The 19,754-nt window shown below is 36.5% G+C and overlaps 2 protein-coding genes across 2 annotated transcripts in view; both read right to left on the bottom strand.

Annotated features, from left to right (window-relative positions):
• The window catches only part of MSH4 (mutS homolog 4), a 50,550-nt gene extending 45,080 nt beyond the window's left edge, over nucleotides 1-5,470 (bottom strand). The window contains exons 1-2 of the mRNA XM_004679131.2: nucleotides 5,236-5,470; nucleotides 2,780-2,962 (exon numbers count right to left, since the gene is read on the bottom strand). Of these exons, the coding sequence (XP_004679188.1) occupies nucleotides 2,780-2,962; nucleotides 5,236-5,470 (418 nt within the window). The remainder of the gene's footprint in view (nucleotides 1-2,779; nucleotides 2,963-5,235) is intronic.
• Nucleotides 5,471-6,058: 588 nt separating this feature from the next.
• On the bottom strand, nucleotides 6,059-13,772 carry RABGGTB (Rab geranylgeranyltransferase, beta subunit). Its single transcript, XM_012722688.1, is given in 11 exon segments — nucleotides 6,059-7,600; nucleotides 8,217-8,309; nucleotides 8,311-8,342; nucleotides 8,345-8,366; nucleotides 8,885-9,010; nucleotides 9,644-9,754; nucleotides 9,833-9,885; nucleotides 10,683-10,788; nucleotides 11,343-11,540; nucleotides 12,623-12,730; nucleotides 13,736-13,772. Coding segments are annotated over 11 exon segments (993 nt in total). The 5' UTR covers nucleotides 13,739-13,772; the 3' UTR covers nucleotides 6,059-7,459.
• Between the last annotated feature and the right edge of the window lie 5,982 nt (nucleotides 13,773-19,754).

Raw genomic sequence — 19,754 nt, 5'->3', positions numbered from 1 at the left:
GCTATACAGTAGAAAAAATAGGCAAACATTCTATGACATAAACTTTAGTGATCTTTGCAGATATGTCCCCAGCAGCAAAAATAAATCAATAAATAAAATAAAAAGAATATAAACAATTGGGACTACACCAAACTAAAAAGCTTCTGCATAGCAAAAGAAACTGTAACCAAAATAAAGAGATACCTTACTGAAGGGGAGAAAATATTTGTACATCATTCATCTAACAAAGGATTTATATTAAAGGTATAAGAGTTTATACAACTCAACAACAGAAAAAAAAAACCAAATAACCTAACTTAAAAAATGAAGAGTTAAAAAGGCAATTCTTCAAATAAGACAAACAATCAACAAACATGAAAACATGTTCATCATCACTTACCATCAGGGAAAAACAAATCAAACCACAATAAGATACCACCTCACACAAGTAAGAATGGCCTATGTTATCCATGGCATTGTGGAAGAACGGCCTATGTTATAAAAATCAGAAACAGCAGGTGCCAATGATTGTAGAGAGTAAGGAGCCATTTATACTGTTGGTGTGAATGTAGACTGGCCTAGTCCCCACAGAAAACTGTGTGGAGACTCTTTAAAAGACTGAAAATGGTTCTGCCAAGTGACCAGCAGCAAATCTACTCTTAGGCATGTACCCAAAGAACATGAAAACACTAATTCAAAATGAAACCTGTAGTCCTTTACGTATTGCCCCATTATTTATAACAGCCAAGATATGTAAATAACCTAAATGTCCAAGAACAGATCAGTGGATCAAGAAGATGTGATACATACACACACACACATACAATAGACTATTTACTACTCAGCAATCAAAAAGATAAACTCAAGCCATTTGCAGCAACAAAGGTAGAGCTAAAAGGTATTATGCTAAGTGAAATATCCAGAAAAAGAAAGATAAATACTGGCTGGTATCACTTATATGTGGAATATAGAGAAAGAGTCAAAGATAAACATTAAAAGTTGACCACAGATCTGAGGCATCAGAGGAGGAGAAAGAGGAACTAGGAGGGGGCAGGGAGGATACAATGGACTATGGTAGAGGATGATGGGTGTTTTGGTAATGGGAGAACTGCGATGGCACACCTGAGGGGAGAAATCCTATACGCCTAAATTTTTATATTCCACTAAACTAACTTCAAAATATACAGAGTAAGAGAAATAGTTCAAAATGATAATGGGAAATTTTAACAAGCCTCCTCAAATAAGTATATTACAGATTTAAACATAATTAAACTAATGACCTAAAATATACACACAATTATAAAAAATATTCTTTTAAGATATAGAACATTCACTAACATATAAAATTAAAGATGTTAACCAAAGGACATCATGTAAAAAGACAAGCTATAAAACTAGAGATATATATACAGTACACAAAATCATCAAAAGATTTGTACATTCAAAATGTACAAAGAATGTTGCACAAACACTTTCCCAAACAGACTGCCTGGAGGAAGAGGTAACAAATAAGGGAAAAAAGAAGTTCACAATGATGTTTTCAAAATCTTATTAAGGAATAGATTGATAAGAAACAGAAATATACTTTGTTGTTCTATTTCAGCTTTACAAGTAGATTAAATAAGAGAGAATTTCCACAAATCCAGAAAACACTCATTTCACAAAAAAAAAAAATGATACAGGACCAAAAAGCACACAAAAATATAATCAACCGTAATAGAAACCGGAAAATGCAAATTCAAACTATAGAACATCTAATAACAATAGTAGTTAGAGAGGCTATATATCAAAAAGAACTCTCATTTATCATTAGTCAGAGTAGACACTGGACCAATCATTTTGAAAAAAATGTCTTCATCTTGTACATGTATACATCCATATACCCTGGAACCAAGAAATCCACTTTATGTATTTTAGAGAATTCTTAACATAATGACCTATTTCACCCATTTTCTCCTTAAGAAAACCTGGTAGACTTATATAAAAAACTGAAGCTTAGGCATTAAAATAAAACTCAATAGTGAATCAGAGCCAACTTATAGAATGAAATAAATATATATAAAAGGGAGTGCTTTCTCTTTCTGTGCTATTTTGTCAGAATGGTTAAATTAAAATAATGTAAGCCTGCTGCTTTATTCACAATTGGAAAGACATGGAAACAGCCCAAATGCCCAAAAATGGATGATTGGATTAAAAAGATGTGGTACATATACACAATGGAGTATTATTCAGCAACCAAAAAAAAAGAAACACATGTCTTTTGCAGCAACATGGATGGAGCTGGAAAAGTTCATGCTTAGTAAAATAAGCCAGAAAGAAAAGGAAAAATACCAGATGGTTTCTCTCATAGCAGGAATATAATGGAACAGGTGAGAAAATAATGATAATGATGAACAGCTATATACCAGAGACATTTTGTGGGAGTAGAGTGGGGAATGGGATCAAAAACAGCTGGGGGAGGGAAATGCACTGCACTATGGTGATAGCACATGGGTGATTTGGTGATGGGAAACCCAAGGGAATTGCAACTGAGATGGAAAAATGCACAAAAATATGTAAAATAAACTATTACAAAATTAAAAAAATAATAATGTAGGCCCACACTTATTAAAAAAAAAAACAGTTCAGAAATGATGTAGCCTTTTTAATTAGCCTGAAATTATGGGTATAGGTAAACTGATGTACCTATCACTAAGTCATCCATATCAATTATAAATAACTTCAAATGAATGAAACTTCCCTAATTTACAAAACATTGAGTTTCAAATGGTCAACTAAGTGAACATTCCACTTATTTTACCTGAATATCCCATTTGTGGTGTCCAAGTTTTATAACCTGATCTCTGGGCATTTCCAGCAGACATTGGAGTTTTTAGGATCTGAGGGTAATTACTATCTCGTGCAGAAGATGAACTTGTACCAACAGTAAAATCTGAAACAAATGTGTTTTCTGCATAAGGTCTTTTGCTTTCAAAGTATAAACCTAAATTCAAAAAATTAGTGTAAGTTCTTAAAAATTCAGACTTAGGCAATGTTGCATAATTTATAACATATCCATGCACTCTGAACATCTGATGAATTTTAAAAATATAACAAATTAAGGCAAATTTAATGACATTATTAATAAATTATCTTATACTTAAATATAAGGGAACATGCTTGTTAATATGGTTTTTGCTTCTGCAAGTTCATCAAGACGTTAGTACTCTGGCCTAAAACAATTACCTTTTAGTTTTCAAATACACCAGATGTGTACTTTCTATAGTAATTATGTATTTATAAGGCCTCTTCCCCTTTGACTTCTTCATTGAAACTCTGTGATAATGTTATAAATTCAGTTTCTTGTTTAGGTAGTTTCCTATTGACTATAACTATTTTGTTAGGGTTGTCATAAAACTTGAAAGACTGTACAATAGCAGGCTAGCATAGTGTCCTGACACATAGAACTTTTTTTATTTATATATATATAGTGGGGCTCTTTTCTCCTATTCCTTGTTTTTCATGGCAACTATCTTCCTTCTCTTTAAACCACTTGCTTTTAGTTTCCTTTGCTAGATCCTTTTATCTTCTGTCTGCCTCTTAGCTCTTGGTTTCTCAGGATTTCATATTTTTCATTTTCTCTAACAGATTAACATTATATGTTTTCTCTGCATATCTCATCTATTATCTTTCTATTAATATGTATTTCCTGACAATTCTAAAATCTTCATGTACGGCCTTAACTCCTCATACTCGAAAGCACAGATCAGCAAACTTTTCAATAAAGGGCCAGATGGTAAATATTCTAGGTTTTTTGGACCATATGGTCTCTCAAAATTACTCAACTCTGAAAACATACAGAAAAGAAACCACAGATATGGCAAATGACTGAGCATGTTTGTTCCAATAAAGTTTTATTTCTAGGTACTAAAATTTGAATTTTATATAAATTTCATGTCACCAATATAATTATTTTTTATTTTTTTCAAACTTTCATAAATGCAAAAGCCATTCTTAGACCTATACGTGCAGTTTGATATAGCAGCTTTTCACTATAAGCTATTTAAATCATCAGAACGTTGTTAGATAGCATAGCTCTAACTAGATCTTGTGTATATAAATTTCTGTTTACCCAGAACTTTAAATATGCAAAAGTTCATTCTTTCCTTCAAAATTTATTCCTTATTATCTGTCATGATCAATTGTACCATCTTTTGTTACCCAAGTTATAAACTTAACAGTTATTTCTAACTCCTTTTATTCAATCCTAAAACACAATCAGTGACCAAGTCTTGTCTTATTTTTGTTTAAAATTTCTCTTCATCTCCAATCCTACTAGTCTATTTTAAGCCCTAACGTCTTCAGTTCTTTTGCAAGTCTGCCATTTCTTCTCGAATTGAGTACTATGCTTTTCTTACCTATTCTCACATTAATCACCGGTGATCTGCTGAAAAAGAAATTTCACCATATCGCCCTTCCTAACAATTCCTTAGTGTCTCCAATATCAGATAAAATTTGACTTCTTTGTAGGGGGTCTCCACAGAACTCAGATAATACACTGAAAGCATAGTAATTTGAGGAGTTTGATAAAAGGAGTATTACAAATTATGATAGGATGTAAGGCCATTATAAAGAAGTGTGTAAAAACCATCCCTAAGCTTAAAGAAGCTAAGGAAGAAATTACCGAAAACTGGAGACACTATTTGTTTTGAAGTCACTTTATCATTAGGTCCCTTTCTTGAAACGTGCCTTAGTTTTCATTCAATTTTCTTGAACTCAGTTTTGTATATCTTTATATTCTTCCATCTGCCGCAAATATACTGGTAACTTTCAAATGTGTATTCTCTTGAGTTTCTCTACTTAGGTCTCAATCCATATATTTAATCACCTCAATGTGAAAATGTGAACATCCTAGAGGTTCCTCACATTCAATATGTCCACGAGAGTAAGCATCATTTTTCTTCTAAAAGTGCTTTTTCCACAAAAATTCCCTTTATCCTACCATGTATATTTCTCCTGAGTTTCTCTTGAAACTTGGCAAATGAAACATAACAGTTTCACCGATTTAGATGTCCATTCACACCTACTCAGAACTGACTCATCCACCATCAGAGAGACTTACAATAGAATCAATGTCGAGATTCCCACTTTCCCATTTCCATAGCAGTTCTCCAACCAAACCACAAATGAAACGTCTCAATGGTACTAACCAATGCGCCTGAACCCCCGAGAGTGTGGACCTGTCACCCGTCCCGCCTCCACCCGTAATCTGCTTGCCTTGAGCGGGCCCGGCGCTGGCCGGATGGCCAGGGACACTGCTGCTGCTGCTGCTCCGGTCGCCGGCAGCGCCCGATGTGTCGCAGGGTGTCGGCGCGGAGGCCCGTCCTGACAGACGGCGCTGAGGGGTCTCCTGAAGTCCGAAATTATAACAGGGGCCCAGTGACCAACCCTCTAATGATGGGGACGCCGCTGGGACGCAAGGCGAAGTTGCTGTGATGTCAGGCCTCAGCATCCTCACAAATCCTGCCACTGCCAATAATGAGACTTCCGATCGCGGCTTCGTGGGGCCAGAGGCAAAAGCCGTTTGAGAAAAACCGCGGGAGAACTGTGCGCAGCCTGTGCGCAGGCGCACGGAGCTACGGAGCTGCAGCGCGCAGGCGCACGAGGGCGTTTGCCACATGCTCATCTTTCCCCCGTCCAAACATGGGAATGTAATCACTGCAAATTCCAGTCTCATCTTGTATAAAACTTGGTTATGAAGTGATGTAGCCTGATTCAAACTGCCTGCAAGATCCCCAAAGGCCTATCAATGATCATGATTTGGAAAAATTTATTTCCCTTATCATAGTGTTTAATGCTTTTTTCCATATACCTCCACATATTTGCATCTTTAAACATAAAGTTGTCCAATATGCACCCAATGCAGAGAAAGTTTGAGTATTTAATGCTCACTTAGTTATCCATATGTAACATTATCCTTCCTAGAGCCTTAACTTACTCCTTTAGAAATAACAAGGTTGTTTGTCACTGCTGAGATTGCCCTTCATCCAGTATGCACATGATTGTGCACAGTACATTAGGAATTAGGGACACAATGGACGAGATCTCTTGGGAGTTTATTTTTTTTAATAAACTAATATCAGTTGCTTAAAGTGCCTTATCACTGGAACCAGATACTTTTTTTTAAAGATTTTTATTTATTTATGCTTACAGGAACTAGGGTACAAACCAGAGACATGGGGTGGTGAGAGACTTCAATAGAGTGACATACAGAACAGATTGAAATGCACTGCTAAAGAGAGCCTCAGGCAAGATAGGAGAGGTATGCTGCACCATGTGGGCCACCTCCCTAGCCAGGTCTCAAACCTGTGCTGCAGTGGCTGAAAATAGCTCTATAGCACTAAACTTCAACCCATGGAACAATTCTCAACTTATTGTCTTCACACATACCTATGAATACAAAAAGCAGATCTCAGTTTTATAGCAAATGGCCTGATGGAAATTGACTTTTCTTGAGCATGGGAATAGTACTAACTTCATAATGTTAGGACTGAGAAAACACCCAGATACCATCAAAAAATACCCATTTAAAACAGAGTTCATACTTCCAGTAAGGTCTTCACACACACTGCAAAAATCAGTGCTCAATGTTACACATTCAAATACTTCTCACCATTTTATACTCTACTAGGGACTCCCTGGCTGCACAGTAGTTAAGATTGTTATCAAAGCTAACACCAGCCACTGTAGCATGGGTTGGACCCCCAGATGGCACAGCTATATCTCAGGTCTCTCCTGTCTTGCCCACTGTTCCCCTCAGTACTGCATTTCAGCAAATCTGCCAGTTTTACTCCTGCTTCTGTCTCTGGTGAATCAACCTCCGCCAACTCCAACCTACACCCGTTCATGTATGCCTAAACAATAAATCTTTATCTTTATGAAATACAGGAAGTAAATTACTGAATATTTTTTTCGTATTAAATAGACTTGGGACAATTATCAACTGTTTCCTTACATGATGGGTGAAATGACCAAAAACCCCTTAAGCATATAAATTGCTTATTGGGGTAACTTGTTATGGTCCAGACAATTCTATTCCAAGGTGAATTGCCATTTATCTTGAATTACTTATGTGACTGATTTAGAATAACCACAAATCTATGAAATATTCCCAAATTTCAACAGTCGTTCACTTTTGTGTACCTTTAATTCATGTGTGAGGTTTATCAGTTAACATTAATTCATTAACAGACTGATTCACATCAGTATTATATAACATAAAATAGCATTCCACAAATGTAAATAGAGCATTCCAGAAGAATCTAAAGCTGAAGATACAATAAAGGCCTTTATTTTACAATATATAATTATATAATTTATTAAAATTAACAGAATTCATATAAATATTAACAGTAGTCATTTAGGTTTGATAAGCACTTTTCATAAAGCAAATGTTAAAACAGCAAAACTATCTTAAAGCACAACTTTTGCACCAATGTATCTAGATCACTAATTCAGGCTGAACATTGACTCTTCGAAGAACTTCTTCTGGCATGCAGAAAACAGGACTAACAGGCTTAATCTGTTCTTCTCCCAAAAGTGACAATCCAGCAATTCCAAATAAAGTATGAAAAGGATCCACCTATTTTTAAAAATGAGAATTTATTATAGAGCATAATAAATTATGCTTCTGAACGATGGTTAACTATAATGCAGTTTGTCATATTGATCGCTTCACATTAAATTATGTTTATTAAGTTTTCTGAAATAAAGTTGACTTCAAAACGGTTTTCAAGACACCCTTATCATATGTGACGTTTATAGAAGAAGCACTTGGTAAGAAGTCTGTAAACTTGCTTTCTATCCTTCATTCTCAAAAAATAGCAAAACTGTATCCTGCTTTGAGCAGCACTTGGAAGATCATCCCTTTACAATAGGGAAACACTTAGCTGTATAAAAATGCAAAGCAGGACCCTCTGCAAGGAGTGCCAAGGGGTCGGGGTTACAGTACAGCGCGATGAAGCTTGCCACAGCTGCTTTGGTCCCCTCCAGGGAGGTAACCCACATGGAGGGGTAGACCTCTCCTGACCTACCCACTGCTACCTTTCAGCAGTGTACTTTGTACTTAGTCCATCTGCCTGTTCTGCTCTCTGCTCTGCCTCTGGTGAATCCTCTCACCAATCCTGCACCTCTGGCCTGTACCCCAGTTCTGTATGCATAAATAAAAATTTTAAAATAAGCATCAAAAATATACTTGCCATATCTCCCGGCCTATCTGCAAATCCTCCTGTTTCTTCATCTTGACACGCCAAGATGAAAGTACGAAGTTTCTCTCTATCAATCCAATGAAGTCTTCCAATTATCTTTAGTGAAGCCAACACCCACCACGAATAGCACACATCTGGTAACTAGCAAATTAAAAATAAAAAACATACAAGTTGCCACAATTTTATGTTCTACCAAACACTAGGGAGGATAAGGGAATGGCTGTGTTTCACATTCTGAATCCATAAATATAAGTGGTTAGAATTTAAAACCGTCTCTAGCAGAGACACTCCTATGCAGGGAACACCATGCTAAATGTTTCAGGACTCAGCAACAACCATCCTATCTACTTTCTATATGCAACGAATGTCTAATCAGTCCCCTGTATCACAGAAAATTGGCTCATGAAATCTAAGGTGATGTTTCATTTCTCTAGGCAAAGTAGCAAAGTGCATCATAAACATTTTAATAGTCTCTTAAAACACTCAGCCATTTCACTTTTGCCAAAAGCATTTGGATGGTACTACTCTATTAGTGAAAATGAAAAGGTAAAAGCTCATTTTATTAACTTAAAAAGATAATATTCAGAAATGTAAACAATGGTACTCACTAAAGATACAGAGCTATGATAACATAGCTGATTATTTATAAAATACTGTACCTTCTCTGGCCTTCCATTGAGCCCACCAGATGGTAACTGTCTTTCACAAAGCCACCATCCAAGTAAGTCAGAATTTACTTGATGCAACTGGTTAGTGATTGCCAGAAATCCTGTGCAACAATAGATCTAAAATTACAGACATAAAGTACATGTGTATAATAATTTTAATAGTGATAAAAACTATAAATTAAAATACTCAATTTTACATCTAAAAATTTTCTTTCTGACATTTAGTATTACAAAGTATCACTTAACTGGAAAAATTACAAGAATCCAATTCTACATTGAAATGTTCATCAAAATTTTTAAGTAAACTTTATTTGCAAACTATTTACAAAAACATTCTCTGGCAAAAGCAAATGGCTGCTCAGACAGGTAGGAAAAACTTTACATTTGTTTAGTTAATGTTTTTACCTACTATACAGCCGCTTGTGTCAGTGTCCACATCAACAAGCGGTAACTAAATTAAAAGTTCTAAAAAAAAAATGCCTTCCCTTTTCACCTAGGATTTATTTTTATTTTCTTTTTATCTATTTATGCATACAAGAATTGGGATGTAAGCTAGAAGTGAGGAGGGTGGAAGGATTCACCAGAGGCAGAGTGGGAAGCTGAAAAATGCCTTTGTTAACCAGCAATTCTAATCTAACATGTCACTTTCAAATTAATTTCATTTTAACAGAAATGCAGTTTTTATTAACCAATTTATTACACTGATTAGCCCTTAAAAACTGCTACATTTAATCTGTACTAATCAATTACCTGCCCAGCATGGGATTCAGAACCTGGTCTGCAACCAAATCCACCATCAAAGTTCATACATGATAAAACAAATTCAATTGCCTTTTCCACATTGATAGCATCTAGTTTCCCCTATAAAATAAAAGAAAATGCCAATAAAAATTGTGACACATTCACAATGGCTTACTCATCTCAATACTTAAAACTTACCAACAGAGCCAAAGTCGCCACAGCACAAAAAGAAAATCTTGTATCAATTTCTCCTGAAAAAGAGCAAACAAACATGGCATCAGAAGACTCTGATTATATTGTATAACAACTACAGTAAGTTTTGGAGATTTTGAACCTAACACTTATTTACTTTTAGGTCACCAGAAAAGAAACGACATCTGAATGAAATGCCTTGATTTCTCTAAGGCTACTAAAATTTATACAAAAACACTGTCCAAAAAAAACAAAACAAAAACAAAAAACCAGCAAATCACTTATGAAGTGGCCAGAAAAAAAAAATAAAGTAACAGAACCAAAATAATCAATTTCTAATGACACACTTACCCTATTATATAAAAGTAGATTTTCACATCCCATGAAGCAGCTGGTCTCTCCGGCCTGCACTGTATTGAGCCCTAAAGCAGAGATTATCTACATTTATCAAGTAAAGTATTATTCCCTCCCTCCACTCAAATATTCAGTAAATTTGTAAAGTTTTCTTTTCCCCTAGCCAGTATTTCTGTAAAAAACTTTACAAAGTCACCAAATATCAGGGGAAAAAAATATCACCTACCTTAAATCTTTTAGACTGGCCCCCTCTGTTCCAGTGCTCCTTTATGCTGATATAACTAGCACAGTGCATGCTGGAACTTCCAGCAAACCATAAACTCCAGTTAGACCAGCTGCTTAGTGGGACCTGAAAAAATGAAAAACTTAAAATCTCCTTATAAATTACTAACAAGTTCCCATCCATTGTACTTTTTTCCAACAAAGTTTACTACCATAAAAACACTAAAATGTAATATTTTAATATTGGTATCGAATAGCATAAATTTAAACTTGACATTACCCCAAATGTCTCCAGCAAAAGAACCGTCTTCTTTCTGTAGACTCTGAACATATTCCACAACTTTGTTTACATCAATAACATTAATACTATCATATAAAGTAAGGATCTGTAACAAAAACAAGCCATATTAAATACCTCTTCAAAACTGAGAACTTTGCTTATGTTTTATTATTGTACAGCGTATTCTTGTCTATGCATACTGCGAACATTTCTCAGAGACTTTCATATACAGTAAAAAAAATCAATAAATCCAATATTTAGCCATGTTATTTTTAAAATAATTTATTTTCTGCATTCAAATTGAAAATTAGCATAGCAAGATCTAAATATACTAACTTGTGTTTATAGAAGAGAAACAACTCAGTATTTGTGGGATCTTCACTAATGTCAAGATAAATCATTTCACTCCGCCTGGAGATTTTCCAGATATTTACATATACTGAAAACATTATTATCCAAGGTCTCAGTGTAATTTCAGTTTCCATCAACTTTGGAAATCAGCTAATACATGCCATTAAACATCACAGACCTTGTAGCAACTTCATTTAAAAAGAACTTTTCAACAGAAGGTAATTTTGTCACCTTCTAATACCTCAATTTCAGTATCCCTGCTCTCAATTTAAAAGATTACACCATGACTTGATTTTAATCAGTATTTACCTGGACAGCACTAAGTGTGTACAAAAGATGAGGATCGTGTCCAATACTAGCACTTACTCCACCACATTCGTGTTGACATGACTTAATAAATGTTAGAATTTCTTCTCTATTCATGCGATGAAGTTGTCCCATAAGATCCATAACAGTCAGACCCCAATAGACGCCACTCATTCTCAAATACTCAGACATACAGTATTCCTAAAAACACAATTACTTTAATGTGTAAATTTGAACTGATACTGGGTTAGAGAGAACAAACACATAAAGGGAACTAGTATAGTCCCCGACCCCAAATTTCACTTCATTCTAACACACCAGTAAAATGAGCATATACTTCTGCCTACTGAGTTTAGAGGGATAAGTATCTGAGGTCTAAGGAACATCTTCACCTCTGACAGTATACATAGGGCTTTAGTTTCTACCAAGAGTCCAACAGAAGTTGAATGAAAAGACCTACCTCTTAAAAACTAGTTAGTGTTGGACATGTGGCCTTTTTAAACTAACCACATTAGTACACATACACTATTTTAATATTTGGACTATTAATGAAAGCTATCCATTAGTAAATAGCAAAGATTGAATTTGAAATAACGAAAGCATGCATAAGTTCAAAAAATACATAACAGCACCTAACGAAGGAGAAATGAATACTTGGACTCCAATAACAAATTCTTGCATCAATAATTTCAATCTTTTGCTACAACTCTCCATTGATTGAACAATTAGCAGATGGGCAGTAGAATACAACCACAGTAGAATTGACCAACACTATGCACTCCAAAACAGTTGCTAATTCAGGTATTTTGGACACTATGGGGGAAATGATATAATTTCAGTTAGGTTACTGTTCCTGAGAGGAAAACTTCTTCCAAATTTAAAACTTAAGGTAACTTTCTCAAGGTCTCAGCGTAATTCTAGAGCTTAAGTGTTATTACACATCAGCTTTAAAGTTCAGATAATACATGCCAACACATCATTGACCTTGAAAATAGTACCTCCACCACCTTACATTTTAGAAATGAAAGTATTTTGTCTATCAGGGTCAGTATAAAGTACAGGTAGGAAAAAAAAAAAAGTACAGGTAGAAATCATCCCTAATTATGATGGATCGTCAAACTCATATCCCCACAAAAAGCAACTCTTGCTGCATTTCATGGACATACTTTTCAGTCTTTGGCACACCAAGAAGTAACATTTTTATGAAGCACCGGCCATAAATAATGACTGCTTATGAAGTATGGCCTCACTTTAAAATTTCTCAACACAAAAATCATACATACATAATCATCCTTCTTTGAGCCATAGGATGCAATATAATCTGCATGCTTCTCCAGGAGCAGTGAGTCAGGTGCATCTGACTTGATAACAACATCCTTCTGTGGTGTACCCTTTTAAAAAATAAAAAGCACTGTTTCATAACGTTAACCTTCTAATGTTCTGCCCAAAGAGTGTATTCAATACACATCTAAACATATTTTCATTTTGCAGTACAAAAGCTGCCATGCAGTAATTCAAACATTGAAGCTCTCGTAGTTAAGATTCAGTTTTTTTTCAGGTCTCAGAGTAATTCTAGAGCTATAGTTGAAATAATCAACTTTTAGATTCAGAATACATGCCAACTCATCATTGACCCAAAAAATGTCTGCTATCACTTTCACTTACAGTGAAATACAATACCGTAGAGTACAAAGCTTCCCAACTCAGAACTTAACGTTTACATGCTGAAAACAGATGAAGCTATTAAGATAAGTTAGGTAGCCCATCACTTGTAGTTCTTTAACGAAATTCCATTCTATTAAGTCTAGCAATTCAGATTTCAAAGCACCTTCTGTGTACCTAATGTTACTAAGCTTTTATTCACCTTTACTCTTACTTTCAACATAAACACATGTCCCAAGGTGCTATGGGCACTGTTTCTAATGGCAGGCATTCCCTCACCCTCCCCCATCTAAATTCTCTGTACTTAGACCGCAAAAAGATTAGCAGCTTATTTCCTTCGGCTCCGATCTAAGATCTACAATATCTTCAACGAAAAAAAAAACAAACTAGTAATTCTAAATGTTTTGAACCTCTTTTTTTCTTTTTTTAAAGGACTGCCCTGGCTCTGTAAAGGGATTTAAAAATGCCCTGGCTCTGTAAAGGGAATCCTGAGGCCCGCCCAAAGCCTGAACAAAATTAGAAGCAGTAATTGTGCCCGCGAGGTCAGCAGAAAACGCTGACTAATTTCTCCACCTTTCCGAGCCCTCAAGAACCCATTCAAAGCCCAAGTCTTAACTCAACTGTTCTCCAGTACTGGGCATCAAGCTTGGAGAATTGAGCAGCTAAGTGATCATGCAGCCCAGTCCCCACCCAACCCACCCATGCAGGAGCGCAGAGGACACAGCCACACTCACCATGTCTGAAAGCGAAAAGAGAACGTGACTAGTTCCAGGGGAGACTTAGGCAGCATGCGCCTGCGCAGAAGCGCTCCTCAGGCCCCCTCCACGCCCCGACATAGCTGACCAACCTCCTGCCTGAAGGACGGAGCAGTTTTGTGGCTGCGGTAGGACCCCGCTAACTGCCTGCGTGCCGTCTGCGGAGCCTGTTTTCTACTCCCGCCGTCACCGGGGTGTGTGAAAAGCCGTTTTAAGTAATATATTACGGTTAAGCAATCATTTGCTCTTCAGGTTCTCGGTTCTCTGGAGACCTGAGATGACGTAATTAGTAGAGCTCCAACACTACGTGTCTATAAGGTGTCTTTTGACTGTTACCTTCCTGTCTGACATTTTCATTCCGGGTTCGGCTCCCTCTTTCCTGCGCCAGCTCCCACTACTTTCAGAAAGTGCCAGTAGTTAAAAATTAGGAATTACTTTCAAAAAAGAAACAACCAGCTGCCTTTTATGAACATTTTCAGAAGTGTCCCGGAATTAAGATTTTCTGGATGTCAGGTTCTCGCTGGTGGCACAACGGGTTAAAGCGCAAGCACGGTGAAGCTAGCTAGCAACAGCCCCGAGTTCAGCATGAATTCTATTCCTGGCCAGGGAGGTGACCCACATAGTAGCAGACCTCTCCTATCTTGCCCGCTCTGCTGCTCTCCTCAGCAGTGTACTTCGACAGTCGGTCTGTTCTTGCTCCCCACTCTGTCTCTGGTGAATCCTCTCACCCCCTTGACCTCTGGACTGTACTCCAGTTACCGTCTGCATAAATAAATCTTTTTTTTTCTGGATGTCATTATGTTTCAACCCAATTCACATTGGGTTGCCCTGAAACAATTATAGCTGTTTTGATTTGTTCACTTACTTCATGCTTAACAAGCATTATTGACCAACTATTAGAAAATAATGGCATGCAAAAAAAAGAAAAAAAGAAAATATTGGCACGCTATTCTCTTAAAACTGATTTGTTTTAGTGGCAATTTGGAGGTTTCATTAGACTGTAACGTGAACTATCTATCAGTGATCGAGTATTGCACCTACTCTGATGATAGAGTTAATTTCCCTGTAATTTTGTTGATAATACCCATTTATACTTTGAAGCCACTTATTACTTAAAGGCCATTAAGTCTAGTATTACCGGTTTCTACTGAGTTGAGCTTTTTATGACTAAGTGATAATTGCTAATCCTTACAGAACACTCCAGTCACCTTCTTAATGTATTTATCAGTATTTTAGTTCAGTTTTCCTTTACTATAACAAATAAGGTTTTTTTTATATTATTTTCTATTCTAAGCAGATGTTTTTAACATCTCTGATTTGCCTTTCCAAGGTAATATTTAAAGAAAAGTAAAGATTGCTGGTCTATTTTACGTTTAAAGTCTCTAACATTTTCTGAGGAAAGGGCCTGGAAAAATCAGAAAAAAATCTGTTTTTTTTTTCATCTTATAAACAGATACTAGAAATTATTAAGTTTATATCCTGTATCCATATTTCTTTAATTATCAGCTCTATTGAGAGCTTTGTAGACAAAGCTGGTAAGTAAATCAGATTAACTTAGCCTTTCTTATCTTAAATTTGTGTAGGTAAAATGTTATTATAAATATGTCCAAAGATATATACATGTGCATATGACAAATGGAGATTTGTCAGTACTCTTGTTTTCCTTAGGGGAAATAATGCTTATATTCTTCTGAAATCGTTATGCATTATACTGTAGAAATCTTTACTCTTTTCCATTCTGATGTTAAGTATAGTAAAAAACTGGTAGTTTCAGCCTTGGTCATTGGAATGAAATGAATTTGGCCTCCAAAAATTTATATATTGAAATCCTAGTACCTAATGTAATGAATGGTACTAGGAATTGGGGCCTTTGGAAAATAACTAGGTTAGGAGAGTAGAGTTAGTCCTCTTGTACTGCATAAAGCACATTTGTCTTATTTCTGTCATGGAGGATATAAGAAATTAGCAGTCTTCACCATAGGAAAGGGTCATTATGTTGATGATGTATTTCTTAGTCCCGAGACTGTGAGAAATAAATGTTTGTTTAATGTTTATGCCATTGAATCTATGGTATTATTACAGCAGCCCAAACTAAGACAGTCACCCTCTACTATACAGTATTTCTTTTCTCTGATGCTAGTTTAAAACTCTGCTATAAGTTATAGGCCAAAGACTGCATTCAAGAAGAAGCAGTCTCATCAGAGCTTCCTGGAAAGGATTACATACTTTGAACAGTCTCTTCTCCAGTGCAGACTTCCAAGTAGAGATATTTTTTCTTTTCTCTTATAGCTTTGGATAGGAAAGAAGGGGAGGGGAGAAGAGGAAAGCCAAGTGTACATATCTTAGACAAACTTGACACTGTGCTAGTGAACTTAATTAGGATTTCTAGGACTATGTAGTCTGGAAGCTGACAACTTCTAAAAGCATTTCATGGGCCCATGGTCCAGCAAAACAGTTACAGATACTACATGAAGAAATGATAAAAACTTAATCATGGCTGCTTGTTCAGAATATTTTGATACAGTTTTCATGTTCTATTTCTTTAGCTATATGAGGGAGCTCTTTTTAATTCTTAAACCATCTCTAGCTTTTAATTTATTGGACTGCTTCTGGGCTGGAATTTCACTTTATTTTTTAAATAATGAAGTAATACTGTTTTACACTTTCATTAATATTTTGGTTATATAGGATTTCTTCCCTTAGGTGTCTTCAATATAGCTCTCTAACACCAAAGTACCCATAACCCCTCCCTATAGTCATTGTGCTCATCCTTCCAAACCCCCTCTATTCTTATCCCTCCCCACCTCTTGCTTCTCTAGGATGCATCAGATCTATGGTCAGTTTTGAAGGTTTCATTGTACAATTTTTCTTTGTTTGACCCTTTTGGTATTTATCTTTCTCCTGGCCTGGCTTATTTCACTTAGCGTAATCACTTCCAGTTCCAGCCATGTTGCTGCAACAGGCATGGGTTTATCTTTTTTATTGGTGAGTAGTATTCCACTATGTGTGTATACCACTTCTTCTTGATCCACTCATATTTTGGGACAGTTAGGTTGTTTCCATATCTTGGCTAGTATAAATAGGACTGCAATAAACATAGGATTTCAGGTTTCTATTATATTAGTGTTTTTGTATTATTGGGGTAGATACCTAGAAATAGATTTGCTGGATTCTATGACAGATCCATTTTTAATGTTTTAAAGAGTCTCCACACTGCTTTCCATGGGGCCTGAACCAGTCTACTATAAGCTGGAATTTTAAAATGATATAATTCTGAGTCCTCAGAATTCACAAACATTTACTGAATTTCTCTATATTTTATGGCTGTATATAAAAGAAATCTGTATTCCTTTACTAGGCTATAGTTGAACAAGTTAATTTTGTAACCAAAGCCATCTCCTGGGCAATTGAGGTTGCTGAAAAAGTAACATATTGTGAGTGGTTGAAACATTTATTTGTTAGTTCTATAGGCTAGGAAATCCAAGATCAAAGTACTATATTCTGTCCTGTATTGCAAATTGCTAACTTCCATGTATGGACACATGACAGAAGGAGTGAGAGCTTTTTCATATTTGATGTCACTTTTTGAAAATTCTCATTTAATCAGGTATGACAAGCTCATTAAAACATTCTTTTAAAAAGTCGATTTTATACAGTCAATACCTATGAAGTTGTCCCTATAAAACTGGAGTTGTGCCTGATTTACAGGGTTGCAGTCTTACAGGCAGTAAGAAAGACCCTCATGGCAAGCCAGGAATCCTGGCGATGCTGAGAGACTTACTCGAATTCTTAAGTATTATAATAGAAATGTGGTGGAGATTTCTTGGATTTATTTCCCTAACCTTGTAAAAGTCAAACTTGAGTATCTTTACGAAAGTTTAAGATGTATTAGTGTTTTTTCAATATGGCATGTATTTCCTCTGGACTTGCAAAGTAAACTTGAGGAAGCCCACATTGTTGGTTAACATTCTTGGTGAACTTAGATAAATAACAGGCCAAGGCTAATGAAACCTTTTTCTAATCAAGAATAATTTTTTCAGGGCCCTCCCTAGTGGCACAGGGGGTTAAAGCACAGCACTGTGGAGCTTTTGGCAGCTACAAAAGCACTAGTTCAATCTCCTGCCTGGGAGGTGACCCCATTGGCACAACAGACTTCTTCCTGCTTCACTAGCTGCTTCCCTCAGCAATGTATTTTAGTCATACCACCTGCTTTACTCCCCACTCTGTCTCTGGTGAATCCACACACACACACCCCCATACCTCTGGCCTGTATCCCAGTTTTTATATACAAAAATAAATAAATCTTTAAAAAGAAAAAAATACACTCTTTCAGATTACATTTAAGAAGAGATTCTCAAAAAACATATCAATCTTGAAAACGAGTAAAAGAGAGTGCAGTGTCCTTTCAGTGAAGTGCTAGGTATGTATGGGTCGTCTGGATAGAATTTGAAGGAGTATGTATTGTGATTGTCTTCCTGTTGACTGCTTTATAACTCTGTTAAGCTAGAAGCATTAAAAGGTGAAGGATAGGCCCTCCCTGGTGGCACAGCGGGTTAAAGCACAGCCCTGAGAATCTAAAGCCGCTTCTGCATGAGTTCGATTCTGCCTGCCCCAGAGGTGCCACATGGGTGCCACATGGGTGGCAGACCTCTCCTGACCCACCCGCTGCTCCCCTCAGCTGTGTACTTTGTAGATCTGCCTGTTCTGTTCCCCACTCTGTCTCTGGTGAAGCCTCTCACCGCCCCTGAGCCTCTGGCCTGCACCCCAGTTCTGTATGCACAAATAAATAAATCTTTAAAAAAAAAAAAAGGTGAAGAATAATTCAGGTGAACCACAAACTACAACCAAATTTCTGCTCTGTGGAAAAGGTGACCCCATTAGACATTCTGTCCTAAAAGTTATTAACCAGTTTTTGTTTTTTTTTTTTTAAGATTTATTTCTGCATACTTAACTGGGGTACAGGTCAGAGGTGCAGGGACAGTGAGAGCATTCACCAGACACAGTGTGGAGCAGAACAGGCAGATGGACAAAGTAAGCTGCTGAGGAGAGCAGCAGGAGGATCAGGAGAGGTTTGCCAAACTATGTGGATCACCTCCCGGGCAGGGGGGGTTGAACCCATGCAGAAGTGGCTTCAGCTTCTTAGTGCTGTGCTTTAACCCACTGCGCCACCAGGGAGGGTCCTACTAACCAGTTGTATATCTCTTAGCAAATTCTCTAAAGCATTTCTAAGTACCATGTTTGTTTTTCAAATTTTCCTTATACCAATTATAACATCTCATTAGTTCTCACTCCTTAAGTTGGTAAAATCTTTAACATGTTAAAATATGAACACACCCATAAACATGCTGCACTACTGCCTTTAGAATTTAATCTTTTTAAAAAAATTTATTTATGCATACAGAGCTGGGGTACAAGCCAGGGGTGCAGGGGCAGTGAGAGGATTCACCAGAGACAGAGTGGGGAGCAGAGCGGGCAGACTGACTGAAATACACTGCTGAGGGAAGCAGTGGGCGGGTCAGGAGAAGTCAGCCGCCATGAGGATCACCATAAGGATCACCTACAGGGCGGGGATCGAACTCAACTGAAATGGCTGCAGTTAATTTGTACTGCTGCATCCTAACCTGCTGGGTCACCAGGGAGGGCCAGAATTTAATCTTTAATTTCTAAAATCTTTTTGTATTCTTTGACAGTGAACAATGTAGGTAAGGGTTGAAATTCTCAGAAACCATACAGCCATTGGATTTGTTTTTTAAATATAGGAATCTTGGAAATAATCTCTTCTATACAAACTTGAATACTCTGATATAGTCCTTAAATCTTCATAAGCTACATTTTACCCAGAAGTCATCTATTTACAGATGTAGGCAACAATCATGTCTTTAATCTCTGATTCTACTTCCTGGCTGTAATGGCTGTAACCTGATAACTTATCTAAGTAATAGGAAATATAATAGGTAAGTATTAGCTCTTATTCTATCACAGAATTAAATAAGGATTA

This window comes from Condylura cristata, unplaced genomic scaffold (assembly GCF_000260355.1).
Source record: "Condylura cristata isolate star-nosed mole 26May11 unplaced genomic scaffold, ConCri1.0 scaffold00008, whole genome shotgun sequence".
Taxonomy (NCBI): domain Eukaryota; kingdom Metazoa; phylum Chordata; class Mammalia; order Eulipotyphla; family Talpidae; genus Condylura; species Condylura cristata.
This window is presented reverse-complemented; position numbering and strand designations above follow the sequence as displayed.